Genomic DNA, 25,743 nt, shown 5'->3' with positions numbered 1-25,743 from the left:
TTTTATTAATACATAAATTTTACCATTGCTCAATTGAACTCAACATTCATTTAACTATGCGTAAGTAATGAAAAATCTTGCCAAAGTGATAAACCACCATAATGGTTTGTTTCACAAAGGTATTTTAAACATTTATATATAATTGAATAATTGTGAACAAAATTCTCATGTTATTTTATATTTTCCGGCTTGAAATATATATAATGATTATATCTGATGTTATTCAGATTGTATGCATGATTGATCTATATTTTGTAAATGTTTTCAAGGCCTTTTATGCAAGTTTCCTCATAAAGATTTAGATAGTGGATAAATAAAACCAGGAAGATTAATATGTTTAGGTAACCTAGACCAGCATAGAATGCAAAATACCAGGCCAGCTCTCTCAGAGCTGAGAAAATAGCAAGTTTACCTCATCTTCTAGGACTTACCCGGTATGTCTAAAGGAATACTTTATGAGCTTCCGAGATTTCTGGTGTGAATTTAAAATCAATGTGATTAGTTGCATGTTCTACTCCAATATTTGATAGTTTTCTTCAATCTAATGGGATAAACAAGTGGCTGAAATGGGGAAATGGTGCACTTTGGAAAATGAGGAATGAGATTGGATACAAAGAACTGGCTTATTTAAATCATGATATAATATTACAAGGATTGGACAGTTACAGTGAATGTTATATTCAATAGTGATTGTTTAAGCATATTTATTGTCATTTTTGAAAAACAAAACAGTATTTTCAGTGTTTATGTATAATGTTACAAGCAGGGTACACTCTCACACATTGACAGTTTTGACATTTGTTTTAGTTTTTGTCTCAGAATCAGATGATTTTGGAATCAATGCCTTCAATTCAGTCATATAAAATAACTCACAATGGAACAGATCTCAATTGTTTGAAAAACTGCCATTTTTGTGTTAGAAACGCTTTTAGCAATTAAACATCAATTTTCCAACAAAAATATGCAACACTGCGATCTGATATTTTGTCAGCAGCCTTGTATCACAAGTTTCCGACATTTACGCAAGAATTGGGTCTTTCTAAAACAAAAAAGTTGTCAAAACGGTTAATATGTGAGAGTGCAGTTTTAAATTCAAAACTTCATGAAGGGGCATGGAAGAAATGCTGAAATTTGCACATAAATTCATGAAATTGGCTGCATGCTATTGATATTTTGATAAAATACAAAGTCAGCAAGCTTTGAGCTGCTTTATTCGGCTTAATTCGGGGAAGACCGAGATGCTGTGTCAGCTGTATGAGTTATTTGTCTTGAGTGGCACTATTGCCTGTGAAAGCAGGTATTGATTTTACAATTCCTATAGCTCTCCAATGGTATGTGCATTTTCTTCTTTAAATGGAGAGCATAAAATCAAGGGAACAACAGTGTTAAAGACAATCATAATTGCGACCGAACTCTCAAGGATGCAGTCAACAGTTATATGCATTTGAGGAATCAATTTCGTAGGGTAAGTTATTTAAAATATTTTGTATGGAATAGAATGTTACGTTACGTTACTACACTAAAGACCTTATGTTCCCTCGTTATGTTCTTATTACATATGTTATTAAGAATTAAAGTAGCTGATCATCATGAGAATTCTCTTTTAAAAAGGTATATAAGTATTCGATTAATCTAGATCATTAGTATGTCCATACAGTTTTATGGAATTTGAAATTTCTCACCGCAATCACTGCAGTTTATAAAATTGTATTTAGAGTTAATTTTATAATTTTTTTCTTTCAAGCTGATAAATGCAAATAAAAAATAAGACAGCTATTTTGTAACCTTGCAAATTGAATACAGCATTATTAAAATGTTTAGTAAATCCATTTATTTTTAGTGAAAAGAAAGGTCGGTTTTAATGGTAACTTTCAAGTGTTATGATTTTAAATTCTTATTACGACTTATAATTAAGTTGTATGTATGTATATATTATCTTAAATCTGACATTAAATTCTTTCTTATGAGCTGTGTTTAATAATTGCATGTACATGTATAGCACTTTAATATCTCAATTGTATACTTTGACTTCCTGAATTGTTAAATATCTTTGATAAGGCTATAATTAGGCCATGGTAAATTTGCGACTATAACATTTCTTATTTATTCAGAAACAACAACATGTTCATATAACTGAAATGAGCTGATAAAGATTTTTATTGAGGTTTTACAAAACTTGATATAAAGCTTCTTTATCAAACACACAAGCGATTTTATGAAGATTTTATGTGATAAGGTATTTCTTGTGATTCCACCCAGAAATATCTGGCACAAAGCCGAAAACAAATTATACCAGATTTTTCTCCTTGTTCATTTCTTGGAAATGATGTCTATAGCCACCTTGCCCTCAATCTATTTGATAGTAATTACACAGACACTTAGGTAAAAGACCTCCTATCTATGCCCATGATTTAGCACAATAATGATAACCCATTTTTTATGCTGAGAAATAGCTATATTCCTTAATGAATGAGTATACAACTAGGAACAGCAATTTTCCAGAAGCACAAAATTTTGTGTTGCTAGTAAGTATGAACAATAACGGGTGGGCGGGTGGTCAGACGCCGGGCGGGCGTTCAGGGCAGGGCAGGGCAGGGCAGGGCAGGGCAGCGCAGGGCATTTCTGACAATGTACATCCTCAACATCAAGAGTCTTGTTTGATTGAGGATATGCGTCAGCATTTACAGCTGTATTTAACTAATCCCTCCCCATTTTCTACAAAATTGCTGTCTGTTCTGAAAGTACTTATTTGCTAATGTTCTTTTCAAATAAATGTGAAGTGGCAATTACTGTAGGCCTTAATGTTTATTACAAGAGAGAATTACTTAAATTTGAAGAACAACAGTCTTATAACGGAATTTTAAATACTTGCTTAAAGTTACGCTAGAAAACATGAACACACACCTGCACATGGCTTATCAGCTAGAAGGTCCTGAGAATGTTTTTTCTTTTGGCACCTTTTATTTCTGGAAGATTAGAAACACAAACAAAAAAGATTTCTACCCTGTTGAAACAAAAATAATGGATTGTAACTTTTTACTTCACATCTTGTCTCTAAACACCTAACAGCTGTTTTTCGATAACTTTTATGATGTATTAAAATCCTATTATTGTTATGATATGTGCTAGAGCACTTGGATATTTTTCAGGTTATGATATGTTTCAGGTAGCAAAAAGAGACCCAGAATCTATGGAGAATTTAGCATCATAATGCCTTCGTGGTGACATTAGTTTGGGTTGGATTTCTTAACAGACCTTTGGATATTTTTTGAAAAGGTAATTTATCACTTGTACTTTGAGCACATATTTCAAAACGTTAGAAGAAACAAGGTAATATTGAATGATATATTTCTGCAGCTACTGTTAAGTGGCATACAATATTTCTGTGAACTTGTTGTGACATGATATAATCAAAACGCTGATAGCGCTGCATAAACAGGGTTTTATACGGGTTTTCACTGTTATTATTCACGATCATGTGTGTATTAATTAGGTGCTGATATGTAGCACAGCGAATCTAAGAGTCCCTGTGTAAAACAACCACAGGGGCCGCCCCAGGTTTATTGAAGCATGATGGTAAATGACAAAGTAATATTTTATTGACAATAAAGTTAATGTCGCTGTGTAAGCAGGCAAACCAGGATGGAGAATGTAACCAATCCCAGCATAACTCCATCCTATGGTGTTACAATATGAGTTAGGCTTGAAGGATTTATTAACCAAAGAAATAAAATAGAAATTGGTTGATCATCCAGGGTGAATTTAAAATATACACTAAAACTGTTTTCGGTTGGTAATTAGATGTTGGCATTAACACAGACTATGCTAAATATGAATTTGAAAACGATCCTTTTCAGGGCCACCGTTAAAATTTTATAGTATTTTAAAAAAGATATATACATTATTTACATTAAAATGGATTCTCAGCCGGGAGGAACGATAAAAAGATAATATGCAACGGCTGGTGAATTATTGAAACAGCATAGAAACAAACTCCACGAAGCCTTCCTCCCTGTAAATGTGTGGGGTTTAATAATAGAAAATGAAAATATAAAAAAGGGTGAATGATTGTGCTATTCCCAACCAAGAAAATGAGATATATACTAATCAAACTTTACTCATTAGTAAGAGTTTTCCTATGTTTGCCTTGTTATTCACAAAACAACTTCGAAAATACAACAGATTAAAGAGAGATAGTTTCTTAATTAAAATGATCAAAATTAAAATAATTGATTTCAAACAATTGTAGATGAAACACCTAAAAAGTTATTAAATCCGTGATATTTTCTCATATTTACACCAAACCGGCAAAAAATATAACTCAATTCAATTCAATGAAATGCCATTTTCAAAAATAAATACACAAACATCCGTCTATACGTACACTATAAAAAGTATATAAAATGAAGTTACCATAAATCTTGACAAATCTTTTATTTTCAAAACTGTTTTTCCTTGATTGTGACTATATGGTCAGCAACTCTCTTCTATTTCTATATCGTCTGCTCACTCGTCAGCACTTTAGTACGTGCCTGTTCAAATGGCGTGTGTTTGTTATTCCCACGTGGGCTATCACGTGATGTTTTAAGCGGGGAAACCTGTGCGATCAATGAGATCATTGTGTCACGTGATGGAATGATGCGCTTTGAGTGGATAGTAGTTCTTTGTTTACGTTTTGATGTTCATTCATTTTTGGGCGCAGGGATACTACTTTAATATTATCTTTATTTAAAGCTGCACTCTCACAGATTTACCATTTTTACAACTTTTTTTATGTTTTGTCTTGGAAAGAGCAAATGTTTGCGTAAATATCTATAAACCAATGATATAAGATTGCTAACAAAAGGTTAAATCGCAGGTTTTCATATTTCCATTCGAAAATTAAAGTTTTATGGCTTAAACCGTTACTAACAGTTTAAGAATAATGCATTAAACCTCAATTTTTAAACTTAAATATAAAAATCTGTGGTCTTATTATTTGTCAGCAGTAATATATCACTGGTTTCAATGCATTTTCGCAAAAATAGGCTCGTTCCAAGACAAAAAATAAAATACTTATCAAAACGTTCAATCTGTGAGAGTGCAGCTTTAAGTTCAACAAATTAAATGATTAAAATAGATATTGTGTTATGATTGCTTCTTGCTTTGTCAAATCTAGCTCGGTTATTGGAAGCTCGCAATTTATTTAGTCTGCACTTTCTCAAACTATATTTTTGGTGGTAAAGGGGCAGATGACACTTGTTACTATTTATATGCATTTTATGTTGTGAGTGTCAAGTTTTTGGCTACACTGAACAGGGTTGAAAACAACCCTGTTAAAAAAATGATTGAAAACTGTTTTATATTAAAAATGATTGAAAACTGTTTTATATTTGTTTTGTATTCCATAGACCATGCTGATAACATGTAGTCATGATCATAAGCAGAACAGGAAACAGTGTCTCCATGTTGACAGCTAGTCTGAGAACTTGAGCAAGGCTTTATATATTTTCAACAGGAAGACCTAGAACATTTTAAAACTTTTATCATAAGATCTCTTAAACATTATGCTTACAGAATGCCTTAGAAGGAATGAAGAAATGTGTTTATATGTACAGATAGACCTTAAAATATGCAAGTGTCTTCATGTTAACTGGCAGTCATTGGGTAGGTCAGTAATGTAATGTAACAGATAAATGAAGAACATGAGCAAGTGTCTTCATGTTAATGAATAGACCTAGAACATGAGCAGGTGTCTTCATGTTAATTAAGAGACTTAGAACATGAGCAAGTGTCTTTATGTTAATAAATAGACCTAGAACATGAGCAAGTGTCTTCATGTTAATTAAGAGACTTAGAACATGAGCAAGTGTCTTCATGTTAATTAAAAGACTTTGAACATGAGCAGGAGTCTTCATGTTAATTAAGAGACTTTGAACATGAGCAAGTGTCTTCATGTTAATTAATAGACCTGGAGCATGAGCAAGTGTCTACATGTTAATAAAGAGACATAGAACATGAGCAAGTGTCTTCATGTTAATAAACAGACCTAGAACATGAGCAAGTGTGTACATGTTAATCAAGAGTCTTAGAACATGAGCAAGTGTCTTCATGTTAATAAACAGACCTAGAACATGATTAAGTGTCTTCATGTTAATAAATAGACATAGAACATGAGCAATATGAGCAAGTGTCTTCATGTTAATAAACAGACCTAGAACATGATTAAGTGTCTTCATGTTAATAAATAGACATAGAACATGATCAAGTGTCTTCATGTTCACAGAAAGACCTCGAACATGACTAAATGTCTACATGTTTACTGGTGAACCAAGACCATGAGCAAGTGTCATCATGTTAACAAATTGACATAGAACTTGATGCAAGTGTCTTCTTGTTTAAAAATAGACCTAGATGTCTCGACAGGTAGACTGAGATAATGGGCTGATTGTTCAGAACTTTGTTAATGTCAACGACGTTGTTAAGGTCATCATTGTTAATTTCATTGTTTAACATCTTTATTACTCTAGAACTAAAATGGTGAGATACAGTATATGACTATTTCTGGAGACACCTGTTTCAGCTGCATGCTGTTAATCTTAATATATAGGCATATCACAAAATAGGCCGCATTTAAAAAAAACAACTAACTATGATGTGGAAGGGTTTTCATAGTAACAAGCATACCTTAGAACACAAGCAAGTGTCTTCCTCCGTTCAGTCTTCATGTTAACAGGCAGACCCTAGAACATGAACAAGTGTCTTCTGCTTACAGTCTTCATGTTAACAGGCAGACCCTAGAACATGAACAAGTGTCTTCTGCTTACAGTCTTCATGTTAACAGGTAGACCCTATAACACAAACTAGTGTCTTCTGCTTACAGTCTTCATGTTAACAGGCAGACCCTAGAACATGAACAAGTGTCTTCTGCTTACAGTCTTCATGTTAACAGGTAGACCCTAGAACATGAACAAGTGTCTTCTGCTTACAGTCTTCATGTTAACAGGTAGACCCTATAACACAAACTAGTGTCTTCTGCTTACAGTCTTCATGTTAACAGGCAGACCCTAGAACATGAACAAGTGTCTTCTGCTTACAGTCTTCATGTTAACAGGCAGACCCTAGAACATGAACAAGTGTCTTCTGCTTACAGTCTTCATGTTAACAGGTAGACCCTACAACACAAACTAGTGTCTTCATGCTTAGTCCTCATATTAACAAGCATACCTTAGAACACAAACTAGTGTCTTCATGCCTACAGTCTTCATGTTAACAGGAAGACGCTAGAACACAAACTAGTGTCTTCATGTGTACAGCCTTCATGTTAACAGGTATACCCTAGAACACAAACTAGTGTCTTCATGCTTACAGTCTTCATGTTAACAGGTATACCTTAGAACACAAACTAGTGACTTCATGCGTACAGTCTTCATGTTATCAGGCAGACCCTAGAACATGAACAAGTGTCTTCTGCTTACAGTCTTCATGTTTACAGGTAGACCCTATAACACAAACTAGTGTCTTCATGCTTACAGTCTTCATGTTAAAAGGTAGACCCTAGAACACAAACTAGTGTCTTCATGCTTACAGTCTTCATGTTAACAGGTATACCCTAGAACACAAACTAGTGTGTTCATGTGTACAGTCTTCATGTTAACAGGTATACCCTAGAACACAAACTAGTGTCTTCATGTGTACAGTCTTCATGTTAACAGGTAGACCCTAGAACACAAACTAGTGTCTTCATGCTTACAGTCTTCATGTTAACAGGTATACCCTAGAACACAAACTAGTGTGTTCATGTGTACAGTCTTCATGTTAACAGGTATACCCTAGAACACAAACTAGTGTCTTCATGTGTACAGTCTCCATGTTAACAGTTATACCCTAGAACACAAACTAGTGTCTTCATGCTTACAGTCTTCATGTTAACAGGTATACCCTAGAACACAAACTAGTGTGTTCATGTGTACAGTCTTCATGTTAACAGGTATACCCTAGAACACAAACTAGTGTCTTCATGCTTACAGTCTTCATGTTAACAGGTATACCCTAGAACACAAACTAGTGTCTTCATGTGTACAGTCTTCATGTTAACAGGTATACCCTAGAACACAAACTAGTGTGTTCATGTGTACAGTCTTCATGTTAACAGGCATACCCTAGAACACAAACTAGTGTCTTCATGCTTACAGTCTTCATATTAACAAGCATACCTTGTTCTTCATTTTTACAGTTAGACCCAGAGCAAGTGTCTTCATGTTTGGAGGTACACTGTTACCATGTGCAAATGTCTTCATGTGTGATATACCATGACCAAGGGGCTCGAGCAAGTGTCTTCATGTTTGCAAGTAGAACATGAGCAAGTAGTGCCTTGTTTACTGATAGATCCACAACAAGAGAAATGTGTTTCTTGTTTACTGGTAGAAAAGCAAATGTCTCCATGTTTACAGACCTAGACTAAGAGCAAGTCTAACTGCAGGTAGGCTGAGACCAAAAGTAAGTGTGTCCTACAGGTAGACCTAGAAGAAATGAAAGTGTTCTCATGTTAACAGATTGACCTATAACATGAGCAAGTATTTTCATAAGATAGGAGGCATTTTCATGAGATAGGAGGCATTTTCATGAGATAAGAATTTTTGCCACTCAGGTTATTTCAGGATTGACCTTGATATTGTCTAAGTATTACAGGTAGACAAACATCATGAGAAAAGTTAAGGGAGGGAGTGCCAGCCATCTTGCTTTAACACCACCATGAGCCCCAATGCAAAGAACAGCCCTGTTGCTCTACCCACATGGCCAATGGCATTTTCCCATGATTGCAGGAAGACCAAAATCATGAGCAAGTTCAGGGAAGGGGAGTGTCCTTCATCCTGCTGCAGTAGAATCCCTGTGAGCCCCAGTGGCCCAAACAGCCCTGTCACCCCAACCACATGGCATATATTCTCATGATTACAGGTAGACCTACATCATGAGCAAGTGCGGGGAAGGGGAATGTCCTGCATCCTGCTGCAATAGCTCCCCTGTGAGCCCCAGTGTCCAGAGCAGCCCTGTCACCCCACCCACATACTTCAGTGACCCTGAGGACAGCTACAGAGGTCATGATATCTCACCAAACACACTCAAGTAAGGATCTACTTTCAGTGTGCAAAAGTTGACAGATATTGGTGAACGTTCCGGTTCAGTGTTGACATTGTGCCAGTGATATTGAAGGTGTAATGCACGCAGTATTGATGCTGCATTTCAATCTCTGGTAATAGGATAAAATTGAGCCTGCGAAAAAAATTGTTGGCCAGTCAGTGGTTCGATGTTATTAACAATTTTGCATTGAAGTCTTTTTTTGTGTTATAAATATAAATATAAATGGGGTAAAGACAAACTTTACCGGATCTTTATGACAATTGGTCAGAGTATTTGTCAGCATGATAGATAAGAGCAATGTGAGTATGGGTCATCTCTGGTAAAAAAATAGGTTACTAGGTCAAATATTAAGACAACTTTGTGTTAAAGTTTCTTATTTCTTTCATATGTTCATCAGTGTTGATCCAATCTTCAAGGAACTCAGTCAGAATATTTCTCAGAAAGATATTTAGGATCAGTATAAATATTGGTCATCTCGGGCCAAAGGTTAAATCAGTGTGAGTATGGGTCAACTCAGGTCAAACACAATTTTGAATCAGTGTGAATATGGGTCAACTCAGGTCAAACACAAGGTTGAATCAGTGTGAATATAGGTCAACTTAGGTCAAACAGAAGTTTGAATCAGTGTGAATATGGGTCAACTAAGGTCAAACACTAGGTTGAATCAGTGTAAATATATGGATCAACTCAGGTCAAACACAAGGTTGAATCAGTGTGAATATGGGTCAACTATGGTCAAACACAAGGTTAAATCAGTGTGAATATGGGTCAACTCAGGTCAAACACAAGGTTGAATCAGTGTGAATATGGGTCAACTCTGGTCAAACACAAGGTTAAATCAGTGTGAATATGGGTCAGCAGCATTTCCTTTTTCCTCTATAAACATACATCCTGCTTAAAATTTGCCAGTCTGCATGGACAAAGGTGGACTTGTTCATGTATAAGTAATGAAAAGTATATTGTCAACAAAGGAGGCTTGGTCCATGCATGCATGGACAAAGGTGGGTTTGTACAGGTACTCGATAAAACAGGTCCACGAATATTATATAATGAACCAAGGGTATTATCAAAATTCAACTTCATATCTTATCTATACTGAAACATACCTTCTTACCTTAGATTTTATGACTTATTCTCATACATTTGCCGAACCAAGATAATTTTAGTGAAACTGCACGTTCTATATTTAATATCATATTCCGACTTCAGAAAATAGACTGTTCAGACTTTAATGCGGTTTAATGAAATAACTCCTTGTTTTTCTGATCACAGTTTTGGGGTTGAGACATTAAAAGCAGAATGTTACACAGGCTAAATTACCTGGTGGTGGTCTAATCCCACCTGTCAGGAATCACCCACAGTCTAAAGTCCCGGCCCCTGTATGCCTGGGTCCCAGGTTGGGCCAAATTATGAAAGGGCATATAAAACTCTTGCATGTTTCAGTGCAGCATCCTGTTCCATTTTATAATCATTTATTAATTCAAAGTGGTTGTATTACAATGACAGGCCTTTTTCGGCCCATTTTGGGAAAAAGACCCTAGACATTTTGGGAAAATTTTCGTTGCGAAAAATGCCTTTCTGTATCCTGTAAGTGAGGCAATTATTTAGTTGTTTTCGCTTTCAATAGACCATTGATGGCTGAAATATCAACCCCTGGGTGTGTAAATATCTATTGCAATAAATTATGACAGAAACATGTAATGTGGCAAACTGATCTCTTATTGTGATGAAAAACAACAATTTCTGAATTTAATAATCCCCAAAACTTTTCAACGCACAATTTCTTAGGATGCTGAATAAACAAATACAAGTAAAATGACTTTCATAATCATTATACTTTTTTATTTATTTTTTTATTTATTTTTTTATCGAGATTTTTTTCTCCAGATTAGGGAAATTGTCATGTGTTTTGCTAGAGGAATGGGTCCGATAGTCGGACCCAATGGAACTATAGAAAAAGCCCTGAATGAACAAATATAATACCAGTAAATAAAGAGACATTTGGTTGCCACAGTCTTTAAGGATTAATGAAAATATTTTCCACAATTTATCAGACATTTTACTGATAAAATCTAAAGGACACATTTAATTTCCTGGCGTATTATTTGTCGTATGATATTAAGTAATAATTTATTAATTTCTTGTTATCAGCATGAAAAATAAACCATGACTCATTGTATGATTAAGTAGCCTTTAAAGGCAAACTTATACATCTCCTTGAAAATGTTCTGGTGTTTATGACTGAATTTTAATTCAAATGTTGATTTATTTATTTTTAAATACAATGTTTTTAAAATACAAAAAAAAATTGTAGTCAGTGTTTGTAACGAAAAAAACAAATCATATTTATACTTTTATAGGCTTCGTTATGATATATTTTCCATGGTACAGACTGATAGTATTCACATTATTTCCAATGAATGGGAGGTAAATCTGTTGAAAATTGAAGATGCCAAAAAAAGATTATTTCCCTTGTATTGTGACAATTTTATTCTCTAAAGGGAGAAAATTAATGCAATTGCTTCCTATACATGTTTTATTAACAAGATATAAATAGCAAAAACTTACCCCAAAACGTTAATATTGACTATTTTCAATTGAATGATAACTTTATTATTCAAATTACTTCTAGCTAGCACTGGTTCCCATAGCAACAGATGGATTCACTGATAAGCCCAGTCTATTCAAAGTAATTACCTCCTCCTGGTGATACTTTTCCTGGGAAAGTGGTAGCATGTTGGTTGTGGAAATGGGTCAGATGGATTGACACTAATTTGTTCTGATGGATGTTTTGTGTTAAGTTTGTGTTTCGAAAACAGGTGAAAAAGTTAATTGTTTAATGAAGTGTATATCATTTGTTCACTAGTTTGCTTATTGATTTGACCAGATGATTGTTTGGATAGTGTTATAATGATGCAGGTTTGAACTTAGAATTTTTGTTTGGTGGTCATGCCCTTTGATGTTTTTTTTCTTAAAGTCATCCATTTTCGAATAAAAACGTATTCATAGCTTTCCTAAAAAAACAAACAATGCAAAACTAAACATAAATATATCTTTTTTGCTGCTTATATGAAAGATATTAATGTAGCAGTTCTAGATTTCGTTTTAGAATTATAATTCTTATCAGCAAGTCTGTGTTATTAAAGTATATAAATGCACTTGAAATTCTGCAGTTTTACTGGTATCAGATCGGAGAAATTTTTATTTTGCCATTAAAACATTGAATTAATGGTTTCTGATGTAGTCTGCATGTCTGGAACAAAGACATAAATTCTTCAAGATACACATTTTATTTGGCAGGTTTCATTGTTCCCAATTTTTGCAGTTTCTGGAAGTTGGATTTTGTAATGTGTACTTCTATTTGGAAGGTTCAACCAGTCAGACAGTTTGAAAACTAATCTGTTTCCAGTGAAAATATATGTCTTCCTTGAATTTGGTTTTGCACTAAACTGCCTTTCATGTTTAACCTTTAACATGCATTAAATCCAAACAAGTGCTTCATTTAGTTTTTTATAGATTGGCTACAAAAATTCTCTGTTGTAAAGCCCAAATTAAAACACAAAGATAATTGTTCATAATTCAAAGGCTGATTTTAGCTGATATTCCTGGCACAAAACAGTTGAACTGGCTTTGTTATGGGAGGATATCTCGGCAGGAGCCCCTGAACCAATTATGAATCAATTAGGGAATTGGCAGCAAGCTTTCTTGGGTGCCTTGGTGAGATAATATAGGTAAATTGTTCCGGTATGTTATTATTGAAGCTGGTGCTGTGAGACATTTGTATAAATATAGGACATATAAAGGTAGATTTATAAAAATCGATATTTCTTATGATACCAGGACTCGTGTCAATTTTGAGAACCCATAAGAAAGTTCCACGGGTCTAGTGGGGCTTGAAGCGCTGACCTTTTAGTAATACATAAGGGTTGGACAGGTATACCACAAGACCACCTCACCCACTCCTGAAAGGATTATACCTAGAGCTTTAAGTGTCAGGACCATTTTAGTATATGGATGACACCTTATTAACGATAAGATTAACAACATTGTTTTCATGCTGGCAGTTAGTTTATACAGTTCAGAAATAGAGAGTAAAAGACTTTCTTAATTTTCATAGAAAACCAACGCTCCCAAGAGAATTCTAGACAGCTTTTTTTTTTTTTATGAAAAAGTTTAGGGTTCCGTGACCGCCTTTGTGTTGTTGGTATCATCAGCATTGTAGTGCAAAACACTTCAACCATGGCCATATCTCAAAAAAGGTTTGATATATTCAATATGGACATTACTACAGCAAGGCCCCTAACTCTGGCTTTAATGATTATTGAATTAAGGCCCTTGTTCTTCTGAAAAACATCAGACAAATTTTGGCATTTGTTCAGCATTAGCTTTGCATCCTCTTGCATTTGGGTGTAAAATGAAGACTTTTTCACAGAGAAGTTGGAGACACAGTATGGGGCAAAGTTTGAACAGGATCCAGCCCAAAATGTGGCTGGGCTTATCAACACAATCTTCTACATCTGCTGATTTCTCCTGCAGGAATACTGCTGATAAGTCTCTGACATTAAATAGGAACTTTCAACATAGTTATGACTAATTTACTTCAGTGTAAATCTACATGTTTGAGTCATTTTGGAAGTTTATTTTCTTTGTATAAACAGAGAAATAAACATTTGTTCACCTAGAAATGCTTTGAGTGTACCCAACTTTCTCTGAGAGACTCACATAAAAATTCAAAGAGAATTCCTAAATGAGAGCCATCAACATGTTATATTTTTTTTCTGGAATATATAAAAGTGTCTTTGTTCTCAGAAAACTGTAAAGAATGTATCTGAATCTCTTAATGGTGGCTTTGATGGTAGAACATAAGCAACACATTAATCCTTATTCTTGGCATTGCATACACCTGTTGAGTCTTGTAGGTGCTTACCTATTGTGCAGGTGAGCAAGATCTTAAGATTTTGTTGTTCTCTTTCACAAATAAAATCATGTTATAAATTTCAGATTAATTCAACGCTGAGTGCTGATTTGTTGGCAACATTTAAGGGTATACTTGAGATCGATGTTTTTTTAGATATTTCTGCAGAAGATGTGTGTTTTTTGGTCGATTAAGATTGTGTTTTGCAAAGGATGGAAGTTTTTTTCTGCCTTTATCTTGTAATCTGGCAGGTGTATCATGTGATACCTATGATGTTTAGTCATCAATACATTCTTAGGGCTCACATAGATGAAGATCAGAACCTGTTTTTATGTGAAAGGTTTCATTGTGATCATGGAGGCCTCTTTTGAATGATGCAGTTTGTACCATGGTATTTTACAACTTTTACTATGTGAATTCAATGCAGATGTTTTTCATTTCTTTTCAGAAATAAGTTTCATGCAAAATTATCTTGCATTTCTATTGTGTCTGATTTTATCACAATTGAGTGTAACCATACATATTTATAATACTGCCATGTTTTAAAACACAGGGTTTGCCAGCGTGACAAATTTTGAAATTATATCTCATATTGTATTTGCCCAGTCCAACAGTTTGTCCATCCATCCATCAGTCAGTCTCTATAGATATGTTACACTTCATTTCCGCACTATTGCTTTAAAACGCTTGGACCCAAGAACTTCACACTTATGACCAGTAGATGACCTCTATAGATTTTTATATCAGAATGTCAAAGGTCAAGGTCGTGGTGACCTTGAGGTGAAAAATGATGTTGCGGTGACCTTTAAAGATGAAAAATGGTTTCCACTCAATAACTACAGAAGGCTTGCACCCAGGAATTTCATACTTGGAATTCCAGTTGGTCATAAGTTGTAGATGACCCTTTTGATTTGGGAAAAGTAAGTCAAAGGTCAAGGTTGGGGTGACCTTGAGGTAAAGAAAAAGTTTTGCTCATTAACTACTTGCTTACATTTTCGCTCAATATTGTAAAAACACTTTCTTCCAGGAACTTCATACTATTTGTCATGACACTAGATGACCCCTATTGATTTTTAGGCCCAAATGTCAAGGTAATGGTGACTTTGAGTTGAGAAAGGGGTTCTGCTTAATAACTAATGAATGCTTGACCATAGGAACTTCATACTTGGTATGCTAGTTGGTCATGGTTAGTGGATGACCCCTATTGATTTTGAGATCAAGGTCACAGTGACTATTAGGTGAAAAACAATTTATTGGTCACCAGTTCGTACATGACACTTAGTTTCTGCTCAATAACTAAAAAATGCTTGGACCAGGAACTTCATGCTCTGGTCTGACTTGGAGTGAAATCTTGATGCATTTAATATGGTTTTTATGGTAGCTTCAAGCTCTGGTCTGACTTGAAGGGAGATCTTTGTGCATTAAACAGGGTATTTATGGTAATTTCAGATGGACGATCTTTTAACATTAGCCAGAGTATTTATGGTACTGTTTCAAGCTCTTGTCTTGCTTGGATGGTCTCAGATCTAGATGCATTAACCAGGGTTTTTATGATAGAAATAAGCTCTTGTCTGGCTTAGATTGATGACGATTTTGATGCATTTTAACAGGGAATTTATGGTATATTTAAGCTATGGTCTGGCTTGGACTGAGATGGTTTCCTATCTGGAAGTACTCAACAGTATTCATGCTATTCCAGTTCTTGCCTTATGTTCATCAGAGTTTTGATGGTAGTTTGGTTCTGGCCTGGGTCTGATGGATTAAAGATCTGCTATTAAAATTTGTTCAACATACAGTTGAACACCGTTAATCTGAAATCGTAGGGACCCAACAAATAACTTCGGAATAGCGGTGTTTCGGATTAACAATTTTCCGGAAATGAAAGCGTTCGCGAATTATAGATGACATGAAATACTAAGTCGTGAAGATTGCTATGTCGGTTACACTGTACCAAAATGAGACACTCCGTTTGAGTCATATTTCGTATACAAAAATATTTGTTGATTTACTGTTTAATAATTGTTATTATACTTCTTTATTAAAACAACATAAAACATTTTAAACAAAATGACAGCACATGTATGCATTTGGATTGTTCAGTAGCGGGTCGAGTGAGCAATGCGGCGATCGAATCAGATGAGATAAAGATTTTCGAATGATATTCAGATTGTATTAACCAGCAATTTTTGTAATATAAGCATGCTCAATGTCATTCTTTAACAAATGCTAATTGTTCTCTATTGTCACCTCAAGGCGATGCCCGAGTGCATTTTAAGTATGGTGTGAAAAACTATGACATGATCAAGTTCGAAATAAGAATTGATAAATAGGTGTGAAATATCAAATCGTGACCGTAATTTTTACTTCGGAGTAGCGATTATTGCGGATTAGCGATTTCCGTTAAAACATCAAAAATTTAGTTAAAGAACGAGTAAAATCGGGACGGAAAAATAATTTCGAAATAGCGATAATTTGGATAAACGGTGTTCGGACATTGTTTGGTTCTGGCCTTGGTCGGATTGATTAAGGTCTGCTATTAAAATGCATTCAACATAGTTTGGTTCTGGCCTGGGTCGGATGTGTGATGGTTTCTCGACAGGCTTGTCAGTGTATCTCCATTTTCCTGCATTTCACCTGCATACCTAAAACACTCATCTGGTCTGGAAATTTATTGAGTATTCCTCATTTCTCTATTCTCAGGTGTTTTTATCAGTAAATTTTTGTAGCAAACACAGTCATTCGTGAAGGCAAATATTTGGTTTGCTTTTATCTCTTTCTGGAAGTAATATATACACTTTCAAAGTTGCTTCCTGTTTATTCCAGTGTTGAATGCTTCAGAGAGTTGACTTAATTAAACATACACATTTAATTGAGTCAAAACATGAGTATTTAACTTATTTTTTTCTTTTATATTAAGTGAAGTGACAGTGTTTGGAATATCTGATCAAAGGCACAAGTGACTGCCAGGATCAGTCACTGACTGGATATTGGACAAATAGAGTGACCTAAATGGTTCATAGAGAGATTATTGGTATATATAACAATGAAACAGCATAATTGCCTGCATATTTGCTGAAGATAATTGACATTGATGAACGGATATATCCAGCACTTATAGTGACTGCATTCTTGTGTTCAATACTGGGTCTGGAAAATACTGCACACTGAAACTGTGTGCTTTTTGTTGGAACAGTTGTTAAGAGTTAAGCATGAATAAGGATTTAGAAATTGCCAAGTCATCAGTTTAGCGTGAAAAATAGATATATTTTTGAAAGGTCTACATGTTTATATGAACAAATCAGTGCCTTATGTCTGGAAAAGTAAATATTGGGCGAAGTAGATCACTGAAGTTGTTGAAGGAAAAGATGGCGTCCTCCTCACCCCCTAAGGAAAAGGTGGGGACACCAGGCAGCAGTGCCTCGGGGACAAGCAGGTTCGACAATATGGGTAGTTCTCCAAACATACGGGCGCGAGGGCCCCATGACCATGATGTAATGTCATCGAGCATGTGTGCGGTCTCGCGCCCTGCACGGTCAGATGACCTCATGTCCCAGAGCATGTCCGCGGCAGGGTCACATGGTGAGGCCAATCTTGACAGCCTGCTAGCTGGACGGCCACATCGAATGGATGAAGTAATGTCAGCAAGTATGTCAGCTGTGGATCGGCGGAAGATGTCAGCTGATCATCGCCGTCATTGGGATGATGATATGGCTGGTCACTCACCATCATTATATAACCGCATGAATTTTGCCACTGTGCCAAGAAAACCTGCCAACAAGAAAACATGGTAAGAATTAGTGCAATATATTCTTCAAACGCATGTCAAATAATACTATAAAGTATGAATCGTTCCTTAAAGCTGCACTCTCACAGATTGAACGTTTTGACAACTTCTTAATTTTTTGTCTTGGAACAAGCCATTTTTTGCGGAATTCCATGGAAACCAGTGATATAAGACAGCCGACAAAAAATAAGATTGCAGATTTTTATATTTAAGTTCAAAAATTGATGTTTTATGCATTTTTCTTAAACCGTTAGTAACGGTTTAGGCAAAAAACATTAATTTTCGAATGGAAATATGAAAATCTACGATCTGGTTTTTTGTCAGCAATCTTATATCATCGATTTTCAGACATTTACGCAAAAACTTGCTCTTTCCAAGACAAAAAATTAAAAAGTTGTAAAAATGGTAAATCTGTGAGAGTGCAAGCTTTAAATTGTGTTCCAATAAAGAAATATGGCAAAGGCTTAATGTGAAGTATAAATATGAACATAACCTGCCAAAAGATACCACACCATCTTTGTATCATAATTACCAGTTATTAGCACAGTAAGAGTTAGACTGAACATGCCTTTTTGCTAATTTGCCCTAAACCACATCTCAGAATTTCCAGGTTGCCATTTGCCAAGATGATTGCTTCCCTACTCAGGGGAAATAGTATCATTATTGGCCATGACTCAGTGGTAGGTGATCAAGTACTGTGATTCAAGTTTAATACTGAAAGTTTGTTTATTTTCTCTGGGCTTCATTCAGTAAAAGATATTGTTTAAAAAACATTTTGGTTGTAAAATGTCTAGTAAGCTTGTGTTTTTAGCTCACCTGAGCACAAAGTGCTGAACGTGAGCAATTGTGATAGGGTGATTGTCTGTCGTCTGTCGTTGTCCATTGTCTGTTGTCAACATTTTGTTTCAGACAACTTCTCCTAAACCATTGGGATTTCAACATATTAAAGTTCACAGAAATGCTCCTTAGTTGACCCTGTATCAAATTCCTTCACTCCATGTTGATTCGTAATAAAACTTGGCAGCCAGGGAGTGGGACTACTTTTCACCATGTCTATATTAAACACCTTTTTAAAATTTCTGCTCAGAATCTGCTGTCCTGATTTAAAGATAATTCCAAAGAAATGTTCCTTAGGTGACCCTCTGTCAAATTCCTTCACCTCATGTTGATTCGTATGATATGTCTATAATGGAAAACTTTGAAAATCTTCTCTTCAGCATCTTTTGGCCCGATTTCAAAATAACTTCACAGTAGTGTTCCTAAGGTGACTCTCTGTCAAATTCCTTAACCCCAATGTGATTCATAAGAATAACATAGGGGCAGGGCTAGTTTTCACTATATAATTCTATATATAAAGCTTTAAAAATCTTTTCTTCAGAGACCATTAGCTCGATTTCAAAATATTTTCCCTATTATCAATTTATTATGTTATTTTTTTTTCCATATTTTTCATATATTTATTTTTCTCTTTTTGTGATTATTTTATTGTTTTACAATCATTGAACATATCAACTTCAAACTTCATGAACTTATTCACAGTAACAATGTGCTCTTTTGTGACAAGGTATATAAATCCAACTTAAATATTGTATGAGTTATTGTTTTTATATGGGCAAGCGTTTGGGCGTCCAGTATGTTGTCTGATCAATAACTTTAGAACCATTAATCCAATCAGGCGAGCCATATAGGGCCATCATGGCCTTCTTGTTTGAAGAAAAAAGAAGTTTTTTTTATAGCCTTGGTGTTGTTGTTGACGTAGTATTGCAAAAAAATTTGGCCATAATTCAAATCCTTTTTCAAGATGTTTGAAAATTAGTACACAAGTTTCAATATTATACAGTACATGAAAGTATTGCAAGGCTCAACCTCTGGTTTTAATAATTAACCTGACATACTAGCTGATTGACACATGACTGACCAACCAATTTTCAAATTAGACTGGGCTATTCAGTTGCCTGTTGCTATCTGTCAGCACTGCATTCTATAGATTTGTTCTCATAAACCAATGTCAGCATAGAATTGCAATATGGGTTCTTCATTACTGAGAGAAAGTAAGACAAATATCAGAAAAGGCTGAAAAACTGACATTTATGTATTTTGGGTATTTGATTGGTAGTAAAGAGGCCTATAAGTAGAATAATTCAACCCTCTCAATGTGTAAATCATTTCATGTAACCTCACATATCTTTGAAATAGTCTCAATTTTTTGCTGTTTAGTGCTGAATATTTACATTTGTTTTTAAGTTGGCTCGGACATATTTTAGAGAAAAAGAAAAATCTATTTTAATTCCAAATGTTTTAAATTCAGATTAAAGTTGATGTCACAAAAAGATGATAAATGTACAGTTTATTGTAGATAAAAAAAGGAGGATTTTTCATCTATGCGAATGACGCAGTCCAGAGTATAACTCTTACAGTTGAAACCCATTGGCTCAATATGCTCTGGCTTAGAACTGGATGTAAAGGACCGATTTAATTTTACTCTTGGTAAGCATTCCCGCTTGGCTCGATATTCGAGGCTTGAAGTATTCTGACCGGGCCCTGGGATACCAAGTCAGCGGGTTTCGACTGTGTATTGATTATGATCATTTGTATTTAGAACAGTAAATTAATTTCTCAAAAAAATTATTTCTACCTGAATTATATTTTGCATTAAATTAATGACAAAGGACTTTAAAGAGATTTAATGTTATAATTGCCTTTATTGTGACTTATTTCCTTGTTCAATGCAAATTTTATCTGGTTGTCAAGTACAACTTCTGTATACTAGTATTCTTATTGTCTGCTTCTGGGTACCTGTCAAAGGGCCCTAACTGACGGGTCACGTTATCGATATGTTAGGCATAGCGTAATCACGATCAACGTTGTGTTAATTGTCTAGCTATGCCCATTGTTAAACTGAGATATAAAAACAACAGACGAACGTTGGAGCTCTTTCCATGGTACTCTTGGTAGAAGAGACTAAAATGTGAAGCTATAAGGAAGATAACTGCGTTTTTGTCATTTTGATGCTTTAATGAAGTTACCTCCCATGGAGATTGAACAGTTGTTAATGATATAACTTCAAAATTTTCAACTCTTTTAAAATTGATTTTTGTAATTGTGCCTTATTATTTCATAGACACGTTGGGGTTAATACGTCTGTTTATATATTTCAGTGATATTTTTTAAAGAATTTTTATTGTTTTTTTATATGACTATTCATTTAGATTTATTGAGTGATTAAAAGTACTGGACTATGTCTTTGATGGTACAAGTGGTTTAAGTAAACATAAGACTGATTTATTAGTTTAAGGAAAAATCCCCAGACATAAAGGATGCAACTGAATGCATTTCCCCGTGAAATATTGGTGAGATAATGTGCAATTAAAGGCTTAGTTATCTGATAAAAGTGAGTAAATACCCCCTAGGGGCCTCCTCCTTTGTGTCATTTGTCCTCACATGCTATATATAGATTTCGGTCAAAAGATTGTCAAGTGTACAAGTTGTATATTTACATTGTCTGAGTCAGTCACAAGATAAAACATACAGGTTGTTGTCCAACATGGATTATGGAAAGTGGATTATTGCATCAAGGAATTCAACTTTGCTCTGACCACATTTAATCTAAAAGGTACATGTTTTAAACATTGTCATTAAATTTATTGAAAATCTCACTTTCTTTTATAAGAATGATGATATCCTCGCTATACTGGACATTGAATGGGGTATTAACCAGCATTTCGTGACTTTTTGCATGTTTTTTTTTTAAATTTCTGTTGGAGCACTGAAGCAGCCAAGTGCAAATCCTGTCCATCAAAACTGATTTCTGTCTTTGTTTGAACTCATTGTCGCAAACAGTTTTATGAAATTAAGTTCTTGATCTATTGATTTTAAGCTAAAACTAACCAGTTCAAAGCTTTGGTCTGTTTTAAGGTCACGATATGCTGCAAACCTTTTAGCCAATTAAACATTGATTTAGCCTCAGGTACAGATAGAATTGTATGTGTGTATTGATATTAATGACTCATGAAGGCCTCTTGTCAACAGAAACATGACAGTAATGGAGGATTAGGACAGATTATGTGTAACCTGCCTCCAGCAACATTGATCAAACCTCACCAATGATTTTGTATCAAATTTCTTGTCCTGTGAGTTGGTCATGAACTGGAATCAGATATTTAGTGGTAGATTGTTTACACTGTGATCCAAGTACATGCATGGCAGATCAGTTATATGTAATAACTTATTACCTGTAGTCATGTTAGTACAAACATACTTGTGTCTCAAGTAAAATGAAAAGGATTAACAATTGAGATCATTGTTTATTGGCAAAAGTAGCATATATGTCTATGGCCATAACAGACATAGAAATGGTGACATACATAATATTAACACATACAAATAACAGAAATAGTTAAGAAGATATTTATTATAAGTGTTAAAAAAAACCCAATAAGGAAGTTAAATAGACATAGTTTGATTTCCATGATAAAGTTTCTTAATTTCAATACTGCTTTGATATGTCCAGCTACATGAACAAAGCATTCATGAGTAAAATTGCATGATCAGTCCGTTGTGAAATAGCATGTTGTAAATTCAAAATTCATGTGAATAATGTTCTTATTCTAATTATCTCCATGGGGGAAAAGAATGCCTTTTATACGAATTAAAATTCTGCTTACAGTCAATATCTGTAGAATTATTGGATTTAGATGCGGTGAAAAGTCGACATCTTGAGTAGAGACTGTCAGCCACAACCACACTGGCACTGTCACAGACAAAGCCGTTACAGATATCTTATACGGAAAAAGTCAACAGTGATGCGAGAAAGTTACAGTTCATTTGGCTCTCTATTATTGATCATTAACTTTTTAATCAAAGAAACAAATGTAGCTATCTGATCTGGAACGTTGAATCACTTTTCTGTCATTTAATATTTATTCGGAACGTTGTTACACGATGCAGCGTGCCGTAACAAGCAACAAGTTGGACAGTAAGCTGCCGAGTTTCCACTCGTTTAATGATACATTGTGCAGGTAATCCCCGATGTTGTGACACACCTATAACTGAATTAAAATGTAATTTCTTCATATGGTTAAATGCTTCAATTTTAAATAGTTTTCATATCAAAAAAGGATTCTTCCAAAATGGTTTGAAACTGCACATATTGTTTTACAGTATTCATTAAACAAATGAGCATCATTGTAAAGACATGATTTAATATTAAACTATAAGTGTATTATCGGTTTATAAGATAGCATGTGTTTGCTTGAACCGTGGTTTTAATCTTTCATTTTTGAAAAAGTCTGGAATATCTGACATTGGAAAGTAATGTTGCAGTTGTAAAAATTTGCACAAGCCCACAACGAGGCCCTGCACTGGTAAAAAGCTTTCCGGGGTGCTCAAATTTTGATTTAATATAGCACCCAGGGCTTGTTGAAATGTTTTAATATCATTAAAGTTTTAAAATTTGGGCTTTTTCTTCCAAAAGTCTAAATTTAGAATACAATCGGTTTCATTAGTGGGTTGGTCTTCAAAACGGAGTGGTCGCATATAGGGATTTTACTGTACTTGTGTTGGTAGTTTAAATAAGTCCATCCAAATTTGTACAAGTGTCGCTATAGTTACCTGTCTCAAAATGTTCTGTTGAGATTACTGTGCTTCATATAAAGGGCGTTTTTGTTGATACCAAACCAGTTTCAGTTTTGGTTTCAACGGTTTCAGTAGTTTCGAAACCGGTTATGATAGTTTTGCTTGAAATAACAAATGCATGGTTTTGTGTACAGTTTCAATAGCATGGCGGGGCTACTGCATGTAGCCATTATTCCTGAACTTCTTCAAAACAATGATACCGCAAATGGTCGTTTGCCTGTTTTATATAAAAGGTGTTTCAACACACGTGTTTGATTACTGTCCGCCATGTTGATTTTCAAAGTGAACTTGTTTTCGGATGGAACAAACCTATGAAACCGCCTCCGGTTGGGGTTTCGATAGTTTCAAAAACCGGTTTTGGTTTTCGTTAAAAAACGATAAAACTGGTTTGGGTTTTATTTGAAACTGTAACAACAAATACACAGTTCGTGAAACTGATATAAAAAACCAGTTTATCACCAACAAAAATGCTTTTAGATTTATATTGTAAAATGATGGTATTAAACTTGAAACTACTGAACCGGTACATCATATGGAAAGTGCTAATTTGAAATGTCTGAAGTCAGGAATAATTACTTTCTAAGCAACTGAAAGTCAGTACATTATTAATATATAATCTGCCACTTTCTTGTCTTGTACTTTTAAATGTAGTACAAGAGGAATAATTATATTATAGGGAACCAGAGTGATTGTCTCCCTTGGCAAGTTTTTAAAAATGGCATAAAATATCATGTTTTGTGTTGCATTGTGCAGCATTAGTTAAAACATTAATATTTATTTCACAATTGTGAAGAAAGTTATATAAACTTTAGCTAAGTCACTCTCGTTGGCAAGATGGTGTGCCAGAGTGTTGTCTCAAGTTGTGGGGGAAATGGAAGAGCTGAAGCAAATCCAGCTTAAATGGTGACCACCAACCAAACTCATGATTATGCGCCCAGCCCGGGAATCCAACCAGGCCTGTAGTGAGAAGGGAGTGTGCTTACCAGGCAACCATGTGTAGCATAAGTATCAGTACTTCTCTGTAGAATAGCTAGCTTTTTTATCAGATTTTTCCATTAGTTTTTAAACTTCAGAAATTTGATTTTGCTATATAATTATATATTTTATAATCTTACAATATAAAGCACTCGTACTAAACAAATAAATATGGTAATACTCTCAAAAAAAACAACATATCTAGCCTATACTAAATAATTAAGTGACATGATTTAATGGAATGGCTGTATATGTCTCCTACATTTTCCTGAAAATAAAGCCCTGGTACTGATGCCACTTGACTCCTCAATTTCTTTTAATTTCCCTGATCACAAGAATTGAGTCATCCTCAGGTTTTGGCGTGACTCAATAATCAATATTTCCACACAAAAAAATACAGGAACAAAACCTTAATCAATTAATTCACAAAAAATGTGTTGCTGCATGATATATTATGTTTCTTCAAAAAAACAACGTTGATTAAACTTTGAGCGAGATTCAATTTATAGCAAACAGACACGAATGATTTAGTTCCATCTGCAGATTTCAGAAGCATTATGCTGGTACATTGTTCTGTAGAATATAAATGTCAATTCCGTAACAATTTTCTTTTAATCAAAATACGAATATTATAGTTACAAGATTGTCTGGAGCAATTTTTACAAATTATTATAGTTCATTCATTGAACACTTCTGTTTCTCTTCTTGCAGAAAAATGATTGTGTCTGTCAGATTGTAAACCGGAATTTTTTTAGACCAAACCTTTATGCCTTTCCCAAAATATTACCAAAGACTATATATATTGTTTAACTTTTTTTTTTAAATCATAAATTTTTTACTTTTATTCCTTCATACCTTTTATTTTACTGAAAGATTCAGCATCAACACAAAGACCCTGATAATCATTGACACTATAAACCAATTGCTAGATTTTCATCCCCACTGGCCCCCTTCTTTTTTCTTCTGCCCTTCAAATTATATTGACTCAAATAAAAATGTTAAACTGGAGTCTGTATTTGTATTGGTCTGGGAATGTGTTTATTCATACCAGCCTGTGTCGATGTAAACATTCACACATAAAAAAAAGTGGAGAATTAATTGTTACATAGTGTTTGTTAGTTCAGCTAGAAACTCACGTATATTGTTCCTTTAGTATAATGCAATAGGAAAGAGCATGAACACATATTTAATGATGAATATAAGGTGACCTATATAAGGCACCTAAGAAAAACGACCTTATTCTAAAAGATTAGATTTCACCTTATTTAAGTTGTCATTATTACCCTGTTGAGAATCTGTTCATGAACTTATGAAC

General features: G+C 34.5%; 1 protein-coding gene across 5 annotated transcripts in view; it reads left to right on the top strand.

Moving 5' to 3' along the window:
• The first annotated feature begins 322 nt into the window (after window positions 1–322).
• Window positions 323–25,743, top strand: part of LOC128229202 (kelch-like protein 5) — a 59,549-nt gene continuing 34,128 nt past the window's right edge. The window contains exons 1-4 of one of the 5 annotated variants that reach the window (XM_052940945.1): window positions 323–434; window positions 1,109–1,465; window positions 3,167–3,276; window positions 8,938–9,105. In XM_052940945.1, the coding sequence (XP_052796905.1) occupies window positions 8,951–9,105 (155 nt within the window). In that variant the 5' untranslated portion in view covers window positions 323–434; window positions 1,109–1,465; window positions 3,167–3,276; window positions 8,938–8,950. Of the gene's footprint in view, window positions 435–491; window positions 1,466–3,166; window positions 3,277–8,937; window positions 9,106–11,845; window positions 11,940–16,952; window positions 17,823–21,276; window positions 21,433–22,713; window positions 22,838–25,743 lie in introns of those variants that run through there. The other 4 variants (XM_052940944.1, XM_052940943.1, XM_052940949.1 and 1 more) reach the window with 4 other exon arrangements.

Source organism: Mya arenaria, chromosome 3 (assembly GCF_026914265.1).
Source record: "Mya arenaria isolate MELC-2E11 chromosome 3, ASM2691426v1".
Taxonomy (NCBI): Eukaryota; Metazoa; Mollusca; class Bivalvia; order Myida; family Myidae; genus Mya; species Mya arenaria.
Note: the sequence above shows the minus strand (reverse complement) of the source record. Positions and strands in the feature narration are given on the sequence as shown.